This window comes from Schistocerca piceifrons, chromosome X (assembly GCF_021461385.2).
Source record: "Schistocerca piceifrons isolate TAMUIC-IGC-003096 chromosome X, iqSchPice1.1, whole genome shotgun sequence".
NCBI classification, from domain to species: domain Eukaryota; kingdom Metazoa; phylum Arthropoda; class Insecta; order Orthoptera; family Acrididae; genus Schistocerca; species Schistocerca piceifrons.
This window is the reverse complement of record NC_060149.1, coordinates 795,977,650-795,999,577: the sequence shown is the minus strand read 5'-3', so window position 1 is coordinate 795,999,577 and position 21,928 is coordinate 795,977,650. Positions and strand designations below refer to the sequence as shown.

The 21,928-nt window shown below is 45.6% G+C and overlaps 1 protein-coding gene across 1 annotated transcript in view; it reads right to left on the bottom strand.

Moving 5' to 3' along the window:
- LOC124722708 (calcium/calmodulin-dependent protein kinase type 1-like) overlaps positions 1–21,928 on the bottom strand; it is a 649,848-nt gene that overhangs the window by 449,772 nt on the left and 178,148 nt on the right. Inside the window, exon 2 of the mRNA XM_047247845.1 lies at positions 2,439–2,592. Within this exon, the coding sequence (XP_047103801.1) occupies positions 2,439–2,592 (154 nt within the window). The remainder of the gene's footprint in view (positions 1–2,438; positions 2,593–21,928) is intronic.

Here is a 21,928-nt window from a genome sequence, read left to right as displayed (position 1 = left end):
TGGACTTTATTATCGTTTATTAGTGACAGTTATGAAACTTTCCTCCAACTGTGCTCTATTTCGTCCATAGTTGACGTATGCGAACTACTTATGTTGGGTGTGAGTACCATACAGAAGTGTTACGCATGTTTACAGAAGTGGTCCTCTATCGTAAGAATCACACATCTGCTCGCCACACGTGTTCTGCTGTCATAGAAGCTGTTTTTGTGTATTTCCCATGCCCGACATAACTTGGGGTTCTATAGTTTCCCAGCCAATAGTTTAGGTCAATACATGTGCAACTGAGATAGCCACAAAACTAACCAAGAGCCTGGTTTAAGATCTCCACCCATCTCCACTGGAAGACCGCAACTGCTCCATGAAACGATGTTATTAATCACTAGCTCATTATCAACGCCACAGGACTAACAGTGTTCTCCACTTCATATAGTCGACGAAGGGAACCGATGCGACACGGGTCACCGCTGACATGAACCACGTCTGTAGACAGCTGCGTCCTACGCCTTCGATGTCAGTGGCTGAGCCGCCCTTAGAGTATAAATATCCATGTGGGTGAGCATTCGCATGCGTAGAACGAGAATTCTGTACGCAACATCTCCTGCAGCTCAAGCCACTTGATTTTGGCAATGCCCAATTTATCCCGTGTAATTCTTAGCATATTTCGAGCATTATTAATTCGCCAGCTACATATGGATGAGCTTCAGAAGAACCGTGAAACTTTTTGATGGCTCTCGATCTTCCACCATAACCGAGTCAATCAACATGAGGTATCAAATATGAGGTAGCCAAGGAGGTGAAACGTGGGTTCTACTATGCCAAGACTGCTTGGTAGCTACAACAGGTAAACACAATTAATTAGCAGGAGTACAAAATAGGAAAGTATTTATTACTTAACTTTGTTGTAGTCCATGGTCTGTTGGTTCACAATTATACAAGACGCGACTAGATGTCTGCAGGAAGACATAATTTACAAGTCACAAATTTTGCAGTGACGATTTAATCTCTCATAATTTTGAGTGTCGAATCCGGTGAATTTGAAGACTAACTTGGCTGTCGACATGACAGAACGCAGAATTGTTTATAACTGCCAACTTAGTACTGTTGACTTTACTGTAGTACTATTACAGAACTTCACAACTGTGTTACAAAGACTTGATGGCAGCAATGACTGAGCTGCAGACGATGACTGACTGACATCGGCGCTGGCTGACCACTAAGTGCGGCTACGAACTGGCACAACTGCACTACACTCCTGCTACACATGAAGTGGCCTCGCGGCGAACATAAGTACTGCGACTGGCTGTGTACTCTTTGCCTAGCACAGCCGTTCTTCTGTTCCCTTTATCGAGAGAATCGCATCCCGCGGATCGATCTCGCAGGCCGCGGTGTGGTCGTATGACTGACTACATCACACTTTGCATACGCGTTTTATGGAGAATTTGATACCAGCAACTGGAGTTAAAGATGTGCACAGCAATGGTATTGTACTTTTTCGCCACAGTATCGTAACTCAGAATCCACTTTATTGACGTTCTTTCTGTAACGGGATAAGAAGTGACATCCAAGAATATTTTTAGTTTTTGTTTTCTACTGTCCTTATCCATATTGTCGAATCTCTGTTCTAATTAATTACGATACAGTGACACTGTGTAGAAAACTGTCTCAAGTAGAAATACTTAGATACACACAAGGGTTTGAGAATTTGTGTAAACTGGAGTAAATTAATGAGACTGTCACGTATAAATTTTGTCTGCATATGAACATAGCACCAATTGTATCCACTAACTGACAGTTTACTCGAACACACACGCAAATTATCACATGGCCAGAAAATCGCAGAAATTATGTCTAGAATACAAGACTATAATGTCGTGTCTCGATATTTTTCAAAATATGAAGTGCCTGGTAGCAATATGACATTTACGAGTATACGTTTGTTGTACTTGCGTATGAAAAGTAACTGGTTCACCTTTCACATATTCTCTCTACATCCGCAACAATGGCAATACTTCACCATAGCTGTCCGGAAGAAAATTCGAACATGTAGAAAAGTTCATAATACACGGCGCATACGTGTGATGATTTCGCTATTTCCGCAAAATGAAGAGCAGTTGTGTCGTCCCAAAATCACGTGACTGGCCCGGTTTGATGTTGAGTACATGCGCAACGGCCTATGCTCATTCCATAGATATTTATACTCCACGGCGCCGCCGAACGAGATAACCTGAAAAATAAATACAGTAACCTCTGGATTCTACTCTTGGACCGACATTTCCCTCGAATACCGAATCACCCGCCTACAGCTGGAGTTCCCAGAAACCGGCAATCTTGCCCTCTGTACTCTCTCAGCACTTCCGTGAAGGTTAGCCTCAGCCCCAACAGGCGAGGCGACTCGTGCTGGCTGTGACGTCTCTTCCACAACAGACAACGCCTCGTACCTGTTGTTCAGGCGTACTGGGGCAGCCGTGCGGTTAGAACCAGACGCGTCGGATGGCACAGCAGCGTCAGAGTGGCCAGGCGAAGGCGAAGGCAGCTGGGGGTTGCCGGGCGCCCCACCGCCGCCGGGAGCCGGGCCAGCATCCTGAAGCCTGTCGACAGTAGCCAACGCAGCTTCTAGCCGTTTGCAAACACTCACCACTTCTCCCGCACCCACACACAACAAGCAGTCCCTAGCCATTTTTCACAACTATGAGTATATAAGCACAAGAGCACAAGAAAAGGAAAACAAATACACGGTCTCGTTCTTACACGAATTAACAAAACTTTCTGCTGTTTCCAGTCTCATCACGTAGGGCAATTACCACGACCTTTCGGCCGAGTGCTCCTCGTTTACTCTCAAGTGGTAACTAACTGCCGTGTCGTCTATGGCCTCATTCCGTAAACTGCTCAAAAATGTTTCGCACATGTTTCGTGACCTGTTTAGTTAGTTATTTTACTGATGCAGACACTCCTTTCTTATTAATGTTTTGACCACAAGAAGTTATTCCTTATAACTACCCGTGTAATGGAGCAAAAGCAAACCTGTCTTTCCAGTATTCCACAGTGATACTTTTCCAACATTCAACCGCTACTGTTTGACTTCAAACCCCAAAGATCTGGCTCATAGTCGTCGCACGTGGTCACCACCACTAGGTGATGTGGCCGTGCGGTTCTAGGCGCTGCAGTCTGGAACCGCGAGACCGCTACGGTCGCAGGTTCGAATCCTGCCTTGGGCATGGATGTGTGTGATGTCCTTAGGTTAGTTAGGTTTAAGTAATTCTAAGTTCTATGGGACTAATGACCACAGAAGTTGAGTCCCATAGTGCTCAGAGCCATTTGAACCACTAGGTGATTACTGCTACCTAAGAATTGTAACTCACGGTATCTTGGGGATAATGTAAGCGAACTGCCTTATTGGAGGCAACTGGGACGGCTGTGTCGACCTAAACAGTACGCAACCGCCTTAAAAATGGTTCAAATGGCTCTGAGCACTATGGGACTTAACATCTGAGGTCATCAGTCCCCTAGACTTAGAACTACTTGAACCTAACTAACCTAAGGACATAATACACATCCATACCCGAGGCAGGATTCGAACCTGCAACCGTAGCAGCAGCGCGGTTCCGGACTGAAGTGCCTAGAACCGCTCGGCCACAATGACCGGCGCAACCGTCTTAACTGGATCAATTTTATCTTTAGGCGTCCATTATAGCTAACAGTAGAAACTGCCCAAGACTGTGGCGGTCGAAGATGGCGTGTAAGGGAACACCTGGAATCGAATTTGTATCAACGGCGATCGGTTATTTTCGCCGAAAAATATAGAGTTTGTCTGAAGCCTAAAGATCGCAGAAGAGTGTGGAGGGTTCAGGTAACAATGATGTGCAGACTTACAGCTGCACAGGTTCAATAGGGTAGCGGATTGGTCATTTTCTGCGACGGTATCATGATGATGATGATGTTTGGTTTGTGGGGCACTCAACTGCTCGGTCATCAGCGCCCGTCCAAAGTCCCAATTTTTGCACAGTCCAATTTTTTACACAGTCCAATCGAGCCACTGTCACGAATGATAATGATGAAATGACGAGGACAACACAAACACCCAGTCCCTGGGCAGGGAAAATCCCAAACCCAGCCAGGAATCTAACTGGGGACCCCGTGACCTGGGATAATATCCTCCAACGTATTGCCAACATTTCGGCGACAGGTTTCTCTTTCAAGAAGATTTACGTCACGTCATCACAGGAAAGACTGATATGTTGCTGATGGATTTGTTACTCTGGCGACATCCAATGAGTAGTCCACATTCGACATCGCTGAATTCTCCTCACCCACATATTCTGCTTTTATTGCTTCTGTACTGACAACACAATACTCCCCACCTCCTTTTATATTAGAGGGTATGCCTCTCGTCACGTTTAGTGATCAATTTCACATTATATAAGGGCGTTCGCCCACATCTGATCAGATAGTGTAACAGTGGGACTAGATTGAACAGCAAAGTCTCCAGCATACTGAGCATTGCATGTCAAGGAGAATTGGTGTATATTACACTACACTGAGTGGCGAAAATTGAATTTAATATTTTTATTGCACAGATGAGTAAAATTGTGTACTTTTGACAACACTGTCTTTATTTTGGTAGCTTTTTATTTCGCAGTAAAGTTATTTTCTTAATTTCACAATGCTTAGTCTTCCATTCTCTGATATCTTTAATCCATGACCACACACGTTTGCAGATGGTGCAAAACTGTGTTTCACCAGTTTATACAAAATTTTGTGGGTATCTGACGGACAACACTAGGCGGCTTGTGAAACGACAGTATTAAATCAATCCTAAGGCTCCTAGCACAGATTTGGGAACTCGTGAGGCTTGTGAAGCATGATATAGGACTCAGAAGGCGCTGCGTACGTAAGACACCCTATGAGTGCAGCCGCTATAACGTTGTAACGTAGAACAAAGCTGGCTAGAACACGAGATGTGATTATCCCTGCATATTCCGGCAAATAAGCCTTGGCAGAACATACTACAAAAAATGGACACCCAACTGCATCTGAAGACATCTCTGTTGTTATCCACATGGTATCCCAATAAAATAAGCCCTTGAAATTAAAATCAGAATGAAAAACTAGCTTACAACTAGACAGGGCGTTTAGTCTGACCATGGCGAATGTAGATATGGCCTTATTTGGCATGGAGTGATTAGCGCAGACTTCACTGTCTGTAGTGAGGGTACACAAAGACGAGGCCATCGACGACACTGCTGTCAGATACCATTTGGCAATGGCCGAAGAGCTGTCTGGCGAAATCTCGTGGGAATTTTACGACTCGATGCAACTGGAAACTCGAGAAGATTTTGTTAAACACGAGAGACCTTAGCCTAATATACTCAAGAAGGATACAAGAACAAGAACTAATTTAAAAGAAGATTGTTACAGCTACCCTCGTAAGGAAACGGCAACTAAGTGGGGTGAAATGAACACACACAGACAGTTACAAGAAACTTAAATAAATAAGAAGAATTAAATTAATACACCCAAAAGAAATTAGGCACTGCTCACTTCAACATGTAAAAAAGCACCAAGCATAAAAACAAGCACTGCGTTGCAACTGTGAAAGCTGGTAAAGCTGCTGTGATAGTACGGGGCCACGAATTAAGGTGGAGGAGTATAAGATGATCGGTGAGAAGCATTCAAACTTACCTTTTTTTAAAATGATCAAAGTCCAGTTCATGACGCAGATCATTTTTGGACCAGCTGAAGTTTATAAATCGCTAACAGTTTCCAGTAAGTCCAAGAATTACTTACACTATCTGAAAAAAAGGGAAGCACCAAAAAGACGTGGTCGGATATGAATTTAACTTGGTACACACCATTGGCGGATATGTAAATGATTATAACTGGAATTCTTTGTGATAGGCTGAACGGCCACAAGATTTCATTAGTGATGTTCATTTTTAGTGTTATTATCAGGCCTGGTAGGGTATGTAAGAGGTGTGAACATAGATTTTGAGTGATCAGTGTGATGGGCACGGAGACGCTGCACACTCGTGTGAGACAGCGTTATCAGCACCTGACAGACTTCGAAGGGTCCTCATTGTGGGTTTCCATTTGGTCGTCTGGTCGAATCGTGCAATATCCGGATTTGTGGGGCATTCGGATGTAACGAGGGCCCGATGTTGCATTTGGTCGGAATGTGACAGCAAGCATACTAGTCGTCAAGTTTCCGATCGACCATGTCTGATCACAAGGGAGGCTCGCTTTAGTGTGCACCAAGAACAATGTAACCCCTCCAAATCTGCGTCTGTCATCCGAGACTCCCTGCAACAGCTTGTGTCTTGCTGCGCTGTTGGTCGGAGACTAGCAGCAGCCGGATAGGGAATTACCATCCCGTGCGTACGCAGTAGTTCTCTACTACCCTAGATGACAATCTTCGATCAGTATGGTGGCGACGTAGGGAGAGGTCCCATTCTTACAATGTATTGTAGAGGCACAGTTGCGTTACTCCTGAGGTCGCAGTGTGGGAAGCCACCGCGTATGATTTCAGGGCACAACGGCAAGTCGTGGATATCCAGTGTCTCCTATCCCCATTGTGGTGCTATTTTTCAACAGGATAATGCTCGTCTACACAAGGCATGTGTCTCTATGAACTGTTTGCGTGATTATGCGGTACTCACGTGATCAGCGAAATGCCCAGACCTGTCCCCGATAGAACAAGTGTGGCATCATCGACTGTCAAGTCTGTCCCAGTACCAGCACCCAGGATATCAAGATTCAGTGACGATAGTTGTGGGCCACTTTGTCTTAGGCGAGGATACGGCTTTGTGACTCCCTTCCCAGTCGAATCAGCGCATGTATCAAGGCCACAGGGGATGTAGCATCTTCGCGATAAACGGGCTCATACTGCCAAGTCCTTGGTAAATTTTAGTCGGTTTGGTAATCACTGAAGCAACATATCATACCCCCTCAACCAGAGAGGCTGCATTCCGTTTCCTCCTCCATTATAGACGCTTCTTGTTTTGTCAGGCACTCTGTTTCGATCTGCCACCGCTTATAATTTTGTCGAGTGCCATTCTTCATCTTGACTGTATCATCAGTGTAACTTCAACAACGTGATATGGATTTGCGGTGTGTACTACGTTTCTGTACCTTTTTCTTTACAAAATACAGTAGAACCCTTAGAGGGAAAGTGAAGATGAAAAAGCGACGAAAGATATGCGATTATTGTTAGTCTTTGTGGATCTCTGACAGTTCTAGACTTTTATACGCATTTTATAAATTTATCACTGTTCAATCACCGACCACCAGGTACTAATAGGGTTTTGTTAAAGTTGGGCTCATAAAGAGTATAAGAGTACGCACATAAACGAATTACTTTCCGAATGAGTTGTCAATACTGCCTCAAAAAGACACACGAAACAACAAAAATCAATGCATGCACCGAGAATGGCACCCAAGTAGTCGAAGTTCTTGGCCATACACGTTGTTCACTTGGCCGCTTCCCCGGTTAATGACGATGTAATATCATCAATCCACTGATGTACCATACCATTAGGACCACCTACATAAGAGCCGGTATGTCCACCTTTGCCAAGCATGACAGTCGCGACGAGTTGTGGCATGGAAGCAATGAGCCTTCGCAGGTCACTGGAGGTAGTTGGCACCACATTTGCACGCAAAAGTCACCTAATTCCTGTAAATTGCGGGAGGGGGGGGGGGAGAGGGATGAGCTCTGACGCCACGTTAAATCTCATTTCAGATGTGTTCGATTGGGTTCAGATCTGCCAAGATGAGGGGGAAGGGGAGCAGCACATCAGCTGTAACTCGCCACTGTGTTCCTCTGACTACGCCATCACACTCCTGACTTTGTGACTCGGCGCATTATTTTGTTGAAAAATGTCACTACCGTCGGAAAATATGTTCATCATGAAGGGTGTACGTGGTCTGCAGCCAATTTACGATACTCCTTGGCCGTTATGGTGCCTTGCACGAGCTCCGCTGGACCCATGGATGCCCACGTGAATGTTCCCCAGACCATAACGGAGCCGCGCCAGCTTGTCTCTGTCCCGCAGTACCGGTCTCAAAGAACTGTTGCCCTGGAAGACGACGGATTCGGGCCCTCCCATCAGTATGATGAAGCTATCGGGACTCATCAGTGCCGATAGTCACTTGTCCATTTCAGTCGCAGTTGCCGATGGCCTGATGTTAACATTGGCACAAGCACGGGTCGTTGGATGCGCAGTGTTCGGTGCACTGTGTGTTCACACACGCTTGTACTCTGCCCAGCATTAAAGTCTGTTGTTAGTTCCACCACAGTTCGCCTTCTGCTCTGTTTTACTAGTCTGCCCAGCCTACGACGTCAGATACCTGTCATGAGGGGTGGTCGCCGAACACCACGGCCACGACGTCTGGACGTGGTTTCACATTAGTTTCGGCACGTGTTGAAGGCACTCACCACAGCACTCCTAGAACACCCGATATGTCGTGCAGTTTCCGAAATGCTCGTGCCGAGCCTCCGGGCCATCACAATCTGCCCTAGGATCGCGCCCCTTCCCCATTCTGTACAGGACATCACGCTCACTGATGATACATGCATCGTGCGTGTGTCTGACTAGCAGTCATTCCTCGCCAGGTGTCTCTGCTATCGCCTGGACGGATTTATATCGATAGTAGGTCGGTGGTCATGATGTTCTGGTTGATCAGTGTACCTGTACGATGGTTGATCGAAATGACTATTGAAACATCCTGGCAGATTAAAACTGTGTGCCGGACCGAGACTCGAACTCGGGACCTTTGCCTTTCGCGGGCAAGTGCTCTACAAACTGTGCTACCCAAGCACGACTCACGCCCCGTCCTCACAGCTTTACTTCTGCCAGTGCCTCGTCTCCTACTTTCCAAACTTTACAGAAGCTCTCCTGCGAACCTTGCAAAGCTAGCACTCCTGAAAGAAAGGATATTGCGGAGACATGGCTTAGCCACAGCCAGTTTTAATCTGCCAGGAAGTTTCATATCAGCGCACACTCTGCTGCAGAGTGAAAATTTCATTCTAGAAACATCCCCCAGGCTGTGGCTAAGCCATGTTTCCGCAATATCCTTTCTTTCAGGAGTGCTAGTTCTGCAAGGTTCGCACGAGAGCTTCTGTAAAGTTTGGAAGGTAGGAGACGAGGTACTGGCAGAAGTAAAGCTGTGAGGACGGGGAGTGAGTCGTGCTTGGGTAGCTCAGTTGGTAGAGCACTTGCCCGCGAAAGGCAAAGGTCCCGAGTTCGAGTCTCGGTCCAGCACACAGTTTTAATCTGCCAGGAAGCTTCATATCAGCGCACACTCCGCTGTGGAGTGAAAATTTCATTCTACAAATGACTATTTCTTCGAATTCTCGGAAACGGGAATTAATCTAATTTCGAGTGTTCAGTCGTTTCAACGAAGTTCCAAAGGAATCTGGCGCTATGATCTCCTAATTAAATTGTTTCGAAGACACGTGTCTGTTGGCGTAATCTTTTTATACGTGTGTCTGGACGCCCTTCTCCTTTCCCCTCCCCTCCATATCGACAGCATTATGTAGAAGCACGTCCGAATGAGTTTGATTCGGTTTCTGACTTCCCCTTCTAAGATTTGAAAGACACTTCCGTAACAGTTGTAACCATTACAATTAATAATACAATTAAATTATGCAGAAGCAACTAACAAATGAGAGAATTTCGACAGTTCTAACTTATAGGAATACGCCGAATACAATGGTCAAGTGGATATACACGGACATCTAAAAATATAAGTGAAAGAAATGTACACTTCTACTCTGCAAGCCACCTTAGTGTGAGTGGCTGGTGACTCGACTATCTTTTCCCCCTTTCCTGTTCGATTCACGAACGCAGCGTTTTAGGGCGGTATACGGAGAGGTCACGAGCGCCCTTCCTTCGAAGCTATAAACTGGAATACCGTATTGGCATAAAGTTCTTTGTCTTGGGTGGATTATAGCCAACGGAAATTTATAGAATATTGGTGACGAGTTTGCCTGCCTCACTTTCAGCATTTAAGAAAATGACTGAATTCAAACGTGTCGCACGTCGCTGGAAGGGCGTCCCGCAACTGCAACCCCGTCCAAAAGTCAAGGATGTCCTGATTGCGTATGAAATAGTTAAGGAATGCTATATGTGTATCAAGTTCAAGTATACAATAAAACTTATTACGAGAAAACCTCGTGAAAGGTGGATAGCGCATTTGTTAAATCTAAACCAAAAGCAACCGCGGAAACTAATTTTGAGGCAATGTTTCGTTCGTTTTATGACGACTCTAACTAATTTGTTCGCTGATTTGTTGCTCTGGATGAGACGTAGGTCCACCACTTCGAGCAGTCATAGGAGTGGGTGGAACTCACTGGCTCCGCGCCAAAGAGAAGGCGAAATCGATATCACCTTCCGGGAAATTTATGGCCAATGCATTCTCGGAAACAAACTGATTTTTTCCTGATAGATTATTTTGCAAAGGATAAGCAGTAACTGGCGACTGCTGCTGCAGTCTTCTGAACCAACTGTATAGAAAAAAATGGCTCTGAGCACTATGGGACTCAACTTCTCAGGTCATCAGTCCCCTACAACTTAGAACTACTTAAACCTAACTAACCTAAGGACATCACACACATCCATGCCCGAGGCAGGATTCGAACCTGCGACCGTAGCGATCTCGCGGTTCCAGACTGTAGCGCCTAGAGCCGCACGGCCACTCCGGCCGGCAACTGTATAGAAAATAAGTGAGTACAAACATGGATTGCGAAAGAAAGAAATCACATTTCTTCAGGGCAATGCACCTTTCCACCGGGATAGAGAGTGTTTGGATGTATCAGTTTTTGAGTATTCACTCTCTTCAGCATATTTGTTCCCCTCTGATTCCATCTATTCCACATATAAAAAATTTTCTGGTTAAAATCGTATTGAGGACAATAGAAATAGTAGATGGGAATTTCTGGTCCTCCCAGTATCTCATAGTCACAGATGGGATCTACATTCTGAAAAAACGTGGGACACAGTTCACTCGGCCTGAAGGGAGTCCTTCAATCCGGAACCGCGCGACTGCTACGGTCGCAGGTTCGAATCCTGCCTCGGGCATGGATATGTGTGATGTCCTTAGGTTAGTTAGGTTTAAGTAGTTCTAAGTTCTAAGGGACTGATGACCTCAGATGTCAAGCCCCATAGTGCTCAGAGCCATTTTTTTAAAGGGAGTCTTGTTATCAGAAGTGCATTTTGACCTAATAAGCACAGTCTTTCACTGAAATGTGTAACATACACGTCAAAAAGGAGCTTTGCATCACTTCGGTTCCGAGAGTTCCGGAATCTGTTCTGAAAAGTGGAATAGAGATCAACATAAACATCATTTCCGTCCTTTTTATTGCTCATGAAAACCACACATTGCATGCTCTACCACCACACAGCGAGACCTTCAGAGGTGGTGGTCCAGATTGCTGTACATACCGGTACCTCCAATACCCAGTAGCACGTCCTCTGGCATTGATGCATGCCTGTATTCGTCGTGACATACTATATACAAGATCATCAAGGCACTGTTGGTCCAGATTAGCCCACTCCTCAACGGCGATTCGGCGTAGATCCTTCAGAGTGGATGGCGGGTCACGTCGTCCATAAATAGCCATTTTCAATCTATCCCAGGCATGTTCTACAGGGTTCATGTCTGGAGAACATGCTGACCACTCTAGTCGAGCGATGTCGTTATCCTGAAGGAAGTCATTCGCAAGGTGTGCACGATGGGAGCTCGAATTGTCGCCCGTGAAAACGAATGCCTCGCCAATATGCTGCCGATACGGTTGCACTACCTGTCGGAGGATGGCGTTCCGACATCGTACAGTCGTTACGGCGCCTTCCGTGACCACCAGCGGCGTACGTCGGCCCCACATAATGCCACCCCAAAACAGCACGGAACCTCCACCTTGCTACACTCGCTGGATAGTGTATCTACGGCGTTCAGCCTGACCGGGTTGTCTTCAAACATGTCTCCGATGATTGTCTGATTGAAGGCATATGCGACACTCATCGGTGAAGAGAACATGATGCCAATCCCGAGAGGTCCATTCGCTATGTCACTGGGCCCATCCGTACCGCACTGCATGCTGACGTGGTTGCAAAGATGGACCTCGCCATGGACGTCGGGAGTGAAGTTGCGCATCACACAGCCTATTGCGCACAGTTTGAGTCGTAACACGACGTCCTGTGGCTTCACGAAAAGCATTATTCAACATGGTGGCGTTGCTGTCAGGGTTCCTCCGAGCCATAATCCGTAGGTAGCGGTCATCCACTGCAGTAGTAGCCATTGGGCGGCCTGAGCGAGGCATGTCATCGACAGTTTCTGTCTCTCTGTATCGCCTCCATGTCCGAACAACATCGTTTTCGTTCACTCTGAGACGCCTGGACACTTCCATTGTTGAGAGCCCGTCCTGGCACAAAGTAATAATGCGGACGCTATCGAACTGCGGCATTGGCCGTGTAGGCATGGTTGAACTACAGACAACACGAGCCGTGTACCTCGTTCCTGGTGGAATGACTGGAGTTGATCGGCTGTCGAACCCCCTCCGTCTAATAGGCGCTGCTCATGCATGGCTGGGGCCGGCCGGTGTAGCCGAGCGGTTCTAGTCGCTTCAGGCTGGAACCGCGTGACCGCTACGGTCGCAGGTTCGAATCCTGCCTCGGGCATTGATGTGTGTGATGTCTTTAGGTTGGTTAGGTTTAAGTAATTCTAAGTTCTAGGTGACTTATGACCTAAGATGTTAAGTCCCATAGTGCTCAGAGCCATTTTCATGCACGGTTGTTTACATCTTTGGGCGCGTTTAGAGACATCTCTGAACAATCAAATGGCTCAAATGGCTGTGAGCACTATGCGACTTTACTTCTGAGGTCATCAGTCGCCTAGAACTTAGAACTAATTAAACCTAACTAACCTTAGGACATCACACACATCCATGCCCGCGGCAGGATTCGAACCTGCGACCGTAGCGGTCGCTCGGCTCCAGACTGTAGCGCCGAGAGCCGCACGGCCACTCCGGCCGGCCTGAACAGTCAAAGGGACTGTGTCTGTGATACAATATTCACAGTCAACGCCTATCTTCCGGTGTTCTGGGAACGGGGGTTATGCAAAACTTTTTTTGATGTATTTCTTTTTGCCACTGTGTGCTTCCATCAAATGGAACACTCGCATATTGTATTCGGAAAATATGCCATCTAGAGCTGAAGTGTCGTTAGAGGGTAGAACTACTTCCGACAGCTATAAATACACTGTTCAATCACATTAATGTAGCCATCTGTCAAAAACCGGAATAACCACGTTTCGCAGCGCGAACTGTTAAGAGATGTGCAGGAAGGTAGTCAGTGAGATACTGGGAGGTACCGACAGGGATGTGTGGCCACGCCGCTTCCAGTGCCTTGGCTACCTACGTTAGATTTCTCGGTTGAGTATCCACGGCACCTACAGCCCGATAGAGGTGGCCCCACAGATTCTGCATCGGGTTTAAATCCGGTTCGTTTGGTGGACAGGTGAGTACGGTCGGCTCATCCTGGCGTTCTTCGAACCACGGAAGTACACTGCGGCTGCGTGACACAATGCATTGTCCTGCTGATAGATGCCATCGTGTAAAGGAAGAACAAACTGCATGTAAGGGTGGATATGGTCCCCCAAACATAGATGCGTATCAGTGTTGATCCAATGCGCCCTCCAGAATGACGAACTAACCGAGGGAATGCCACGAAAGTATTTCCCAGATCAGAACGCTCCCTCCTCCAACCTCGACCGTTCCCACGATGGCCGTACATCCCACAGCCAATGAAACATTAAACGTGTAAGTAGGCTGTTTGGGTTTTTATGTTGGTAACACCACGTAACGCTTTGTATGAAAATCTCTGACTGTGCTGTGTGCAGTCTGTGGCTGGTTAGCATTGTTGGAATTCGCTACTGTAATGTTGGGCGGTTGGATGTGAACAGCGCGTAGCGTTGCGCAGTTGGAGGTGAGCCGCCAGCAGTGGTAGATGTGGGGAGAGAGATGGCAGAATTTTGAGAGCCGACGATCTGGACGTGTATCCATCAAAAAGAGTAAATTTGTAATAATCAATATCATGAACTGATATATTTATATGATGACTTTTGAACGTTATTAAGGTAAATACAATGTTTGTTCTCTATCAAAATCTTCCAAAATGGTTCAAATGGCTCTGAGCACTATGGGACTTAACAGCTGTGGTCATCAGTCCCCTAGAACTTAGAACTACTTAAATCTAACTAACCTAAGGACATCACGCACATCCATGCCCGAGGCAGGATTCGAACCTGCGACCGTAGCGGTCGCGCGGTTCCAGACTGTAGGCCCTAGAACCGCTCAGCCACTCCTGCCATCTAAGGCCCGTAGTGCGTCACAGTTGCCTCGGCGCCGGTTTTGGACGGTACCATTCTGCCACGCACGGTATACTTTAACAACGGCGGCACGAGAACAATTTATAAACTTAGGCATTTCGAAGATGCTTCCACCCTTGGCTCGAAAGCTTGTGATCATGCCTTTTGGAAGTCAGATAAATTGTTTCGTTTCCACATTATGACAAACACTGCACTGTTTTCCGCGTCTCCTCAACATGCTTTATATACCCTCCACTGCTAGTGCTGCCACTTGTCTTCTATTAGTTGTTATTCACGTTGATCTCGAACATAGGCGGTGGTCACATTAACGTGACAGGACTGCGTAAATGTCGCGTCTACCACGGATTTGTACAAACCTTTCCGTGTGACGCTATTTTAATAGCTTACATCATAGTGTTGTTGCTTGTTTGATCAAGCGAGTTTTCGAAGGGTCACAGGAGGCTAAGCCATCTTTTCTGCAAAGAAATATCTGTGTTAGTCATTACAATCAAATTCGGGTCCTGTGCGTCGGTTGTCAGCAAATACTGCAACTGGACTTTATGCACGACTCTCATTCTGAAAGCCACGTCCAGAACCCTTACTCAGTCCCTAGCGCAAGGATCTGTAGGGGTTTTTATTCCTAAGGGACCAAACTACTGAGGTCATCGGTCCCTAGATTTACACTCTACTTTAACTTATGCTAAGAACAACACACACACACACACACACACACACACACACACACACACACACACACACACACACACACACCAATGCCCGAGGGAGGACTCGAGCCGGCCGCGGTGGCCGAGTGCTTCTAGGCGCTTCAGTCCGGAGCCGCGCTGCTGTTATGGTCGCAGGTTCGGATCCTGCCTCGGGCATGGATGTGTGTGATGTCCTTAGGTTAGTTAGGTTTAAGTAGTTCTAAGTCTAGGGGACTGATGATCTCAGATGTCGAGTCCCATAGTGCTCAGAGCCATCTGAACCATTTTTGGAGCCGACCGGTGTGGCCAAGCGGTTCTAGGCGCTTCAGTCTGGAACCGCGCGACCGCTACGGTGGCAGGTTCGAATCCTGCCTCGGGCATGGATGTGTGTGATGTCCTTAGGTTAGTTAGGTTTAAGTAGTTCTAAGTTCTAGGGAACTGATGACCTCAGATGTTGAACCATTTTTGGAGGACTCGAACCTCCGGCGGGAGGGGCCGCGCAATCCGTGCCATGGCGCTTCTAACCACGCGCCCACTACGGCGGCCCAGCGGTTTCAGTTCACCGGTAGAGCACTGCAAAACTGTGGATTATCTAAAAGCATAATTTCTTTCCGAAGGATTTTACTGCCTACAGTAGATCAGTGCGCGACGTAGTGAATCATGGCCGTAACAAATCACTGAAGATTATCAAATACAGGACAGACATTGTGTTTTCCATTTTACTCATGAATATCTCAGGAACTTTGAAAGAATAAAATTACACATATGGTTCCGAAGGCGAACTGGAAAGAGGGAAAATTTCTTGAAAACCTAGTACGCAACTAAATAAGGGTTACTTAGAGTACGTGGTGAAGAACGTTGGTCCTATTCTTCCGTATGTTCTCTCATGAAGGTTATACTGACAAGGGAACCTCCCCATCGCACCCCCCTGATATTTAGTTATAAGTTGGCACAGTGGACAGGCCTTGAAAAACTGAACACACATTAATCGAGAAAACAGGAAGAAGTTGTGCAGAACTATGAAAAAAATAAGCAAAATATACAAACTGAGTAGTCCATGCGCAAGATAGGCAACATCAAGGACAATTTGTATTCAGGAGCCCCGTGGTCCCGTGGTTAGCGTGAGTAGCTGCGAAACGAGAGATCGTTGGTTCAATTCTTCTCTCGTGTGAATAATTTACTTTCTTTATTTTCGCAAAGTTATGATCTGTCCGTTCGTTCATTGACGTCTCTGTTCACTGTAATAAGTTTAGTGTCTGTTTTGTGAACGCACCGCAAAACTGTGCGGTTAGTAGACGAAAGGACGTGCCTCTCCAATGGGAACCGAAAACATTTGATCGCAGGGTCATAGGTCAACCAATTCCTCCACAGTAAAACACGTCTGATATATTCTATACGACACTGGTGACGGGATGTGCGTCACATGACAGGAATGTGTTGTCGACCCACCTAACTTGTACACTTGGCGAATGGGTAAAAAGATTCTTCTACATTGCCCGATTTAGGTTTTCTTTTGGATGTGATAATCACTCCCAAAAAAGTGACGGACAGATAATAATTGTCTGAAAACAAAAAATTAAATTTTTCACTCGAGGGAAGACTTGAACCCAGAACCTCTGGTTCCGCAGCTGCTCACGCTAACCACGGGACCACGGCGCTCCTGAAATGTTGTTGTCCTTGATGTTACTTATCTTACAAATGGACTACTCAGTCTGTATATTATGCTTATTTTTTGATAGTTCCATACAACTTCTTCCTGTTTTCTCGATTGATCTGTGTTCAGTTTTTCAAGGCCTATCCACTGTGCCAACTTATAACTAAATCTGAGGGGGGTGAGATGGGGAGGTTCCCTTGTAAGAGAACCAGCGAGGTACTGCGCCAGGGACCTCGTGTTAACTCTATAGTAATCTTGTAAGTATAAACGCACAACGAGGAATGTAAATCTGAGCTAACACTGCTTGCGAGTTGACCAATGATGGTAATATTAACCGGGGAGTTATTACGCAATAAAATCTATATACGTAGTCTGTTTATTTAGTGAACTCTAATATTCAGCCGTCATTCTTCTTAACAATGCATAGAAGAGAATTTTACCTCTTTCTTACTTACATACAGAAGAAAAATACACAGTTGAAAACTGCTGGTAAGGAAACAAAGGAGATGCTCTCTTAAATTTACGTTGAGCGCAAATATAGTGCCGCTTAACTACTTCTGAAAATAATAATAACGATATGAAATTTTTAGGACATTCCAAATAAAAGTATAGTATCTAAGTGACTAAAATTACAGGGATACAGAACATACTTAGGTGAGCAGTGCCCTATAAATGAGAATGCTAACTACATATATAAAGGACAGTACAACAACACTGAGCGTACTTCATGGATCATCTACGTGCATATCAACATGTAAAGTTAATATTAAAAACAATCGATGTTTCTAAACATAAGTTTAAAGAGGATAAATAAGAGTTCCTCAACGGATAAAAATAGGAGACATACATACCAAATTACACATATCATAATAAATGGAAAAATGAAAGATCATGCAAGAAAAATAATGAAAAAAAATTGATGGAATTATACATACCAGACGACATACGGAAAATTCTTGAAGCGTGCTTCTCCAAAGACAAGGCAAAGCCATAGCCCGCAGAAGCGTAGATGAACCACTAGAGTTGGAAAACTCCCTTAACAGAGGATATACTAGTACACGAAAAGGTCGTGCTTAAGAGGCAACACATCGAGCTAAGCGTGCAGCAAAAGAGAAAATAAAGAGTAAAGCGTAGGAAGAAAATTACTAAACAACTAGAATGAAAAATGGCTGAAGACGTTAACTCTTAGGTAAATGGGACGCACGAAACATTCTGGAACGTTGACAATCTACAGCAAGCATTGTAAGAGAGACTGCCACGCCTTGACCAAATCCTGTGACCAAGTTGCTATGTCTGGACGAAAACGAACGAGACGTACGTCAGTGTAGGTCGCCGTGCCGTGAAATCACAGCCTCGTCCAGTAACAAAAATGAATTTATTACAAATTTGACCTGTGGAGATACACAGAAACGATTAACGAATTGAACAACAAATTATTATTAAATACCTAAAATTTGAAGTTGGTCCATCTTTCAACGCTACGATTGAGCAACTGCATGTCGTGAAATCGAATAAAACAAGGTTTGAATGTGTCCTTGAGGAATGGAACTTCGGAAAGCTTGTACTCCAGTACAAATCTCAGTTTTGGCGAGTGAACCCTTGATACAAGTTCAATACGCGGCATCTTAGTTGGTTGGGCAGGCCAGAGATCTCTGACAAACACGTATAGATGAACATTGTCCTGATGTACTACAGCACTTGGAATAGGTTAAGGCAGCGGTATCTCTCCGGACTACATCTACATCTACATTTATACTCTGCAAGCCACCTAACGGCGTGTGGCGAAGGGCACTTCACTTGCCACTGTCATTACCTCCCTTTCCTGTTCCAGTCGCGATTGGTTCGCGGGCAGAACGACTGCTGGAAAGCCTCCGTGCGCGCTCGAACCTCTCTAAATTTACATTTATGATCTCCTCGGGAGGTATAAGTCGGGGGAAGCAATATAATCGATAACTCATACAGAAACGCACGCTCTCGAAACCTGGACAGCAAGCTACACCGCGATGTAGAGCGCCTTTCTTGCAGAGTCTGCCACTTGAGTTTGCTAAACATCTCCGTAACGCTATCACACTTACCAAATAACCCTGTGACGAAACGCGCCGCTCTTCTTTGGATCTTCTCTATCTCCTCTGTCAACCCGACCTGGTACGGATCCCACATTGATGAGCAATACTGAAGTATAGGTCGAACGAGTATCCCGTCAGGTCCAGTGGACTTTCCTCTGTTGAGTGATTTCAGTTACTTTTCTATTCCTTGGACACTTATTTCGATGTCAGCCAGTTTTTCGTTTGTGCGACGATTTAGAGAAGGAACTGCAGTGCGGTCTTCCTCTGTGAAACAGCTTTGGAAAACTGCTGTAGTAACTACTGTTGTGAAAACCCACGTCTCTGAAGGCGAGGCCTTGACCGTGGTACAAAGTGGTTTCCCAGACAGTGACACTTGGCGGTCGTCCGGGGTAATACACTGTGGGAGAAGAGGGTAACACGTAACGTCACACGTATACATGGTCGTCGTTGAAGTCCCGATTCAAGAATATTCAGTGAAAATGAGACAAATACTGCCCGATCTGGCAAGTCCATCGCAGCCGGAGGCATATTTGCAGTCGGGGACAAGCGGTGTAAAGGAATTAGTGAGCGCGGCAGGGGGCGTTTGTGCGCTGTGGCGGCATCCATTTGTGAAGCTGTTAAATGCTCGAACACCGATTATGCTGTGTGATCGACAACTGCTATGCAGATAACTCCTCTACAGGATTTACAGCTTGTTCAGCCCTTTTATACCTGTTTTTTCACCGCATGGACATTTCCATTGGTATCACAAAACAAGCAACAATTTCACGATAACCTAATTCAGCAAGGCCGGGCATTCGTGTTAGAACCGTTTCACTCAGTTATGTTGCGCTATTTAGGCACATATATCTGTCGCGCAGAGCAACGATAAATACTGTTCGTGCCTCCTGCAGAGACCTTTCTTTTTACAGGCCTCCATTTGGCAAGTTCATTTAGAAGGCTTTAGTCGTTTCAGTTATTACTTGTCATACCCCGCTTTGAACGGATTTGAGGTACGTATAAATTTTTTTGTAAGTTTTACCTGACTACATTCACTTAACGGCCTTAAGAAGGCCGGTAAGGGAGCAAGTTACATCAAGGGGCCGGGTGTCGGAAAAACAAAAATTTCCATAAAGGAGTACTGACAGTGATACGGTAAGACGATACGACCTGCATCAGTAAACACAGAAGTAATAAATAGTGTTTTGTATCTATTATGGTCAATATTGATTGACTAGTTCTCTATATCAATCACGTTGATATTAAAACTTAAAATGAAATGAATAGAAAATTTGATAAATTTAGAAGAACGAAGTGGCTACAATGGCATCGTTGTAAGACCATGCTAGAATACGCGATGATAATATAGTCAACCTGATTTCACCTTTTTTATCAAGGGAGATCGCCAAGCAAACGTACGTATTTCAGAAGTTATTTTATTTTATTTTGATTACCAGTCTCGCCCTTTCAGTATGCCACCTTCAGACCCCATATGCACTTCGTATATACAGGGTGTTACAAAAAGATACGGCCAAACTTTCAGGAAACATTCCTCACACACAAATTAAGGAAAGATGTTATGTGGACATGTGTCCGGAAACGTTTAATTTCCATGTTAGAGCTCATTTTAGTTTCGTCAGTGTGTACTGTACTTCCTCGAATCACCGCCAGTTGACCCAATTGAAGGATGGTAATGTTGACTTCGGTGCTTGTGTTGACATGCGACTCCTTGCTCTATAGTACTAGCTTCAAGCACATCAGTACGTAGCATCAACAGGTTAGTGTTCATCACGAACGTGGTTTTGCAGTCAGTGTAATGTTTACAAATGCGGAGTTGGCATATGCCCATTTGATGTATGGATTAGCACGGGGCAATAGCCGTGGCGCGGTACGTTTGTATCGAGACAGATTTCCAGAACGAAGGTGTCCCGACAGGAAGACGTTCGAAGCAATTGATCGGCGTCTTAGGGAGCACAGAACATTCCAGCCTGTGACTCGCTACTGAGGAAGACCTAGAACGACGAGGACACCTGCAATGGACGAGGCAATTCTTCGTGCAGTTGACGATAACCCAAATGTCAGCGTCAGAGAAGTTGCTGCTGTACAAGGTAACGTTGACCACGTCACTGTATGGAGAGTGCTACGGGAGAACCAGTTGTTACCGTACCATGTCCAGCGTGTGCAGGCACTATCAGCAGCTGATTGGCCTCCACCGGTACACTTCTGCGAATGGTTCATCCAACAATGTGTCAATCCTCAGTTCAGTGCAAATGTTCTCTTTACGGACGAGCATTCATTCCAACGTGATCAAATTGTAAATTTTCACAATTGACACGTGTGGGCTGACGAGAATCCGCACGGAATTGTGCAATCACGTCATCAACACAGATTTTCTGTGAACGTTTGGGCAGGCATTGTTGGTAATGTCTTGATTGGGCCCCATGTTCTTCCACCTACGCTCAATGGAGCACGTTATCATGTTTCATACGGGATACTCTACCTGTGCTGCTAGAACATGTGCCTTTACAAGAACGACACATGTGGTTCATGCACGATGGAGTACCTGCACATTTCAGTCGAAGTGTTCGTACGCTTCTCAACAACAGATTCGATGACCGATGGATTGGTGGAGGCGGACCAATTCCATGGTCTCCACGCTCTCCTGACCTCAACCCTCTTGACTTTCATTTATGGGGGCATTTGAAAGCTCTTGTCTACGCAACCCCGGTACCAAATGTAGAGACTCTTCGTGCTCGTATTGTGGACGGCTGTGATACAATACGCCATTCTCCAGGGCTGCATCAGCGCATCAGGGACTCCATGCGACGGAGGGTGGATGCATGTATCCTCGCTAACGGAGGACATTTTGCACATTTCCTGTAACAAAGTGCTTGAAGCGACGCTGGTACGTTCTGTTGCTTTGTGTTTCCATTCCATGATTAATGTGATTTGAAGAGAAGTAATAAAATGAGCTCTAACATGGAAAGTAAGCGTTTCCGGACACATGTCCACATAACGTATTTTCTTTCTTTGTGTGTGACGAATGTTTCCTGAAAGTTTGGCAGTACCTTTTTGTAACACCCTGTAGATATTCAAACGTTTCGATAATGGCATACTGGAGCCCTCAGTGTCTGGATGTCGTGAATTCGTCATTCTAGCGCTTCCTA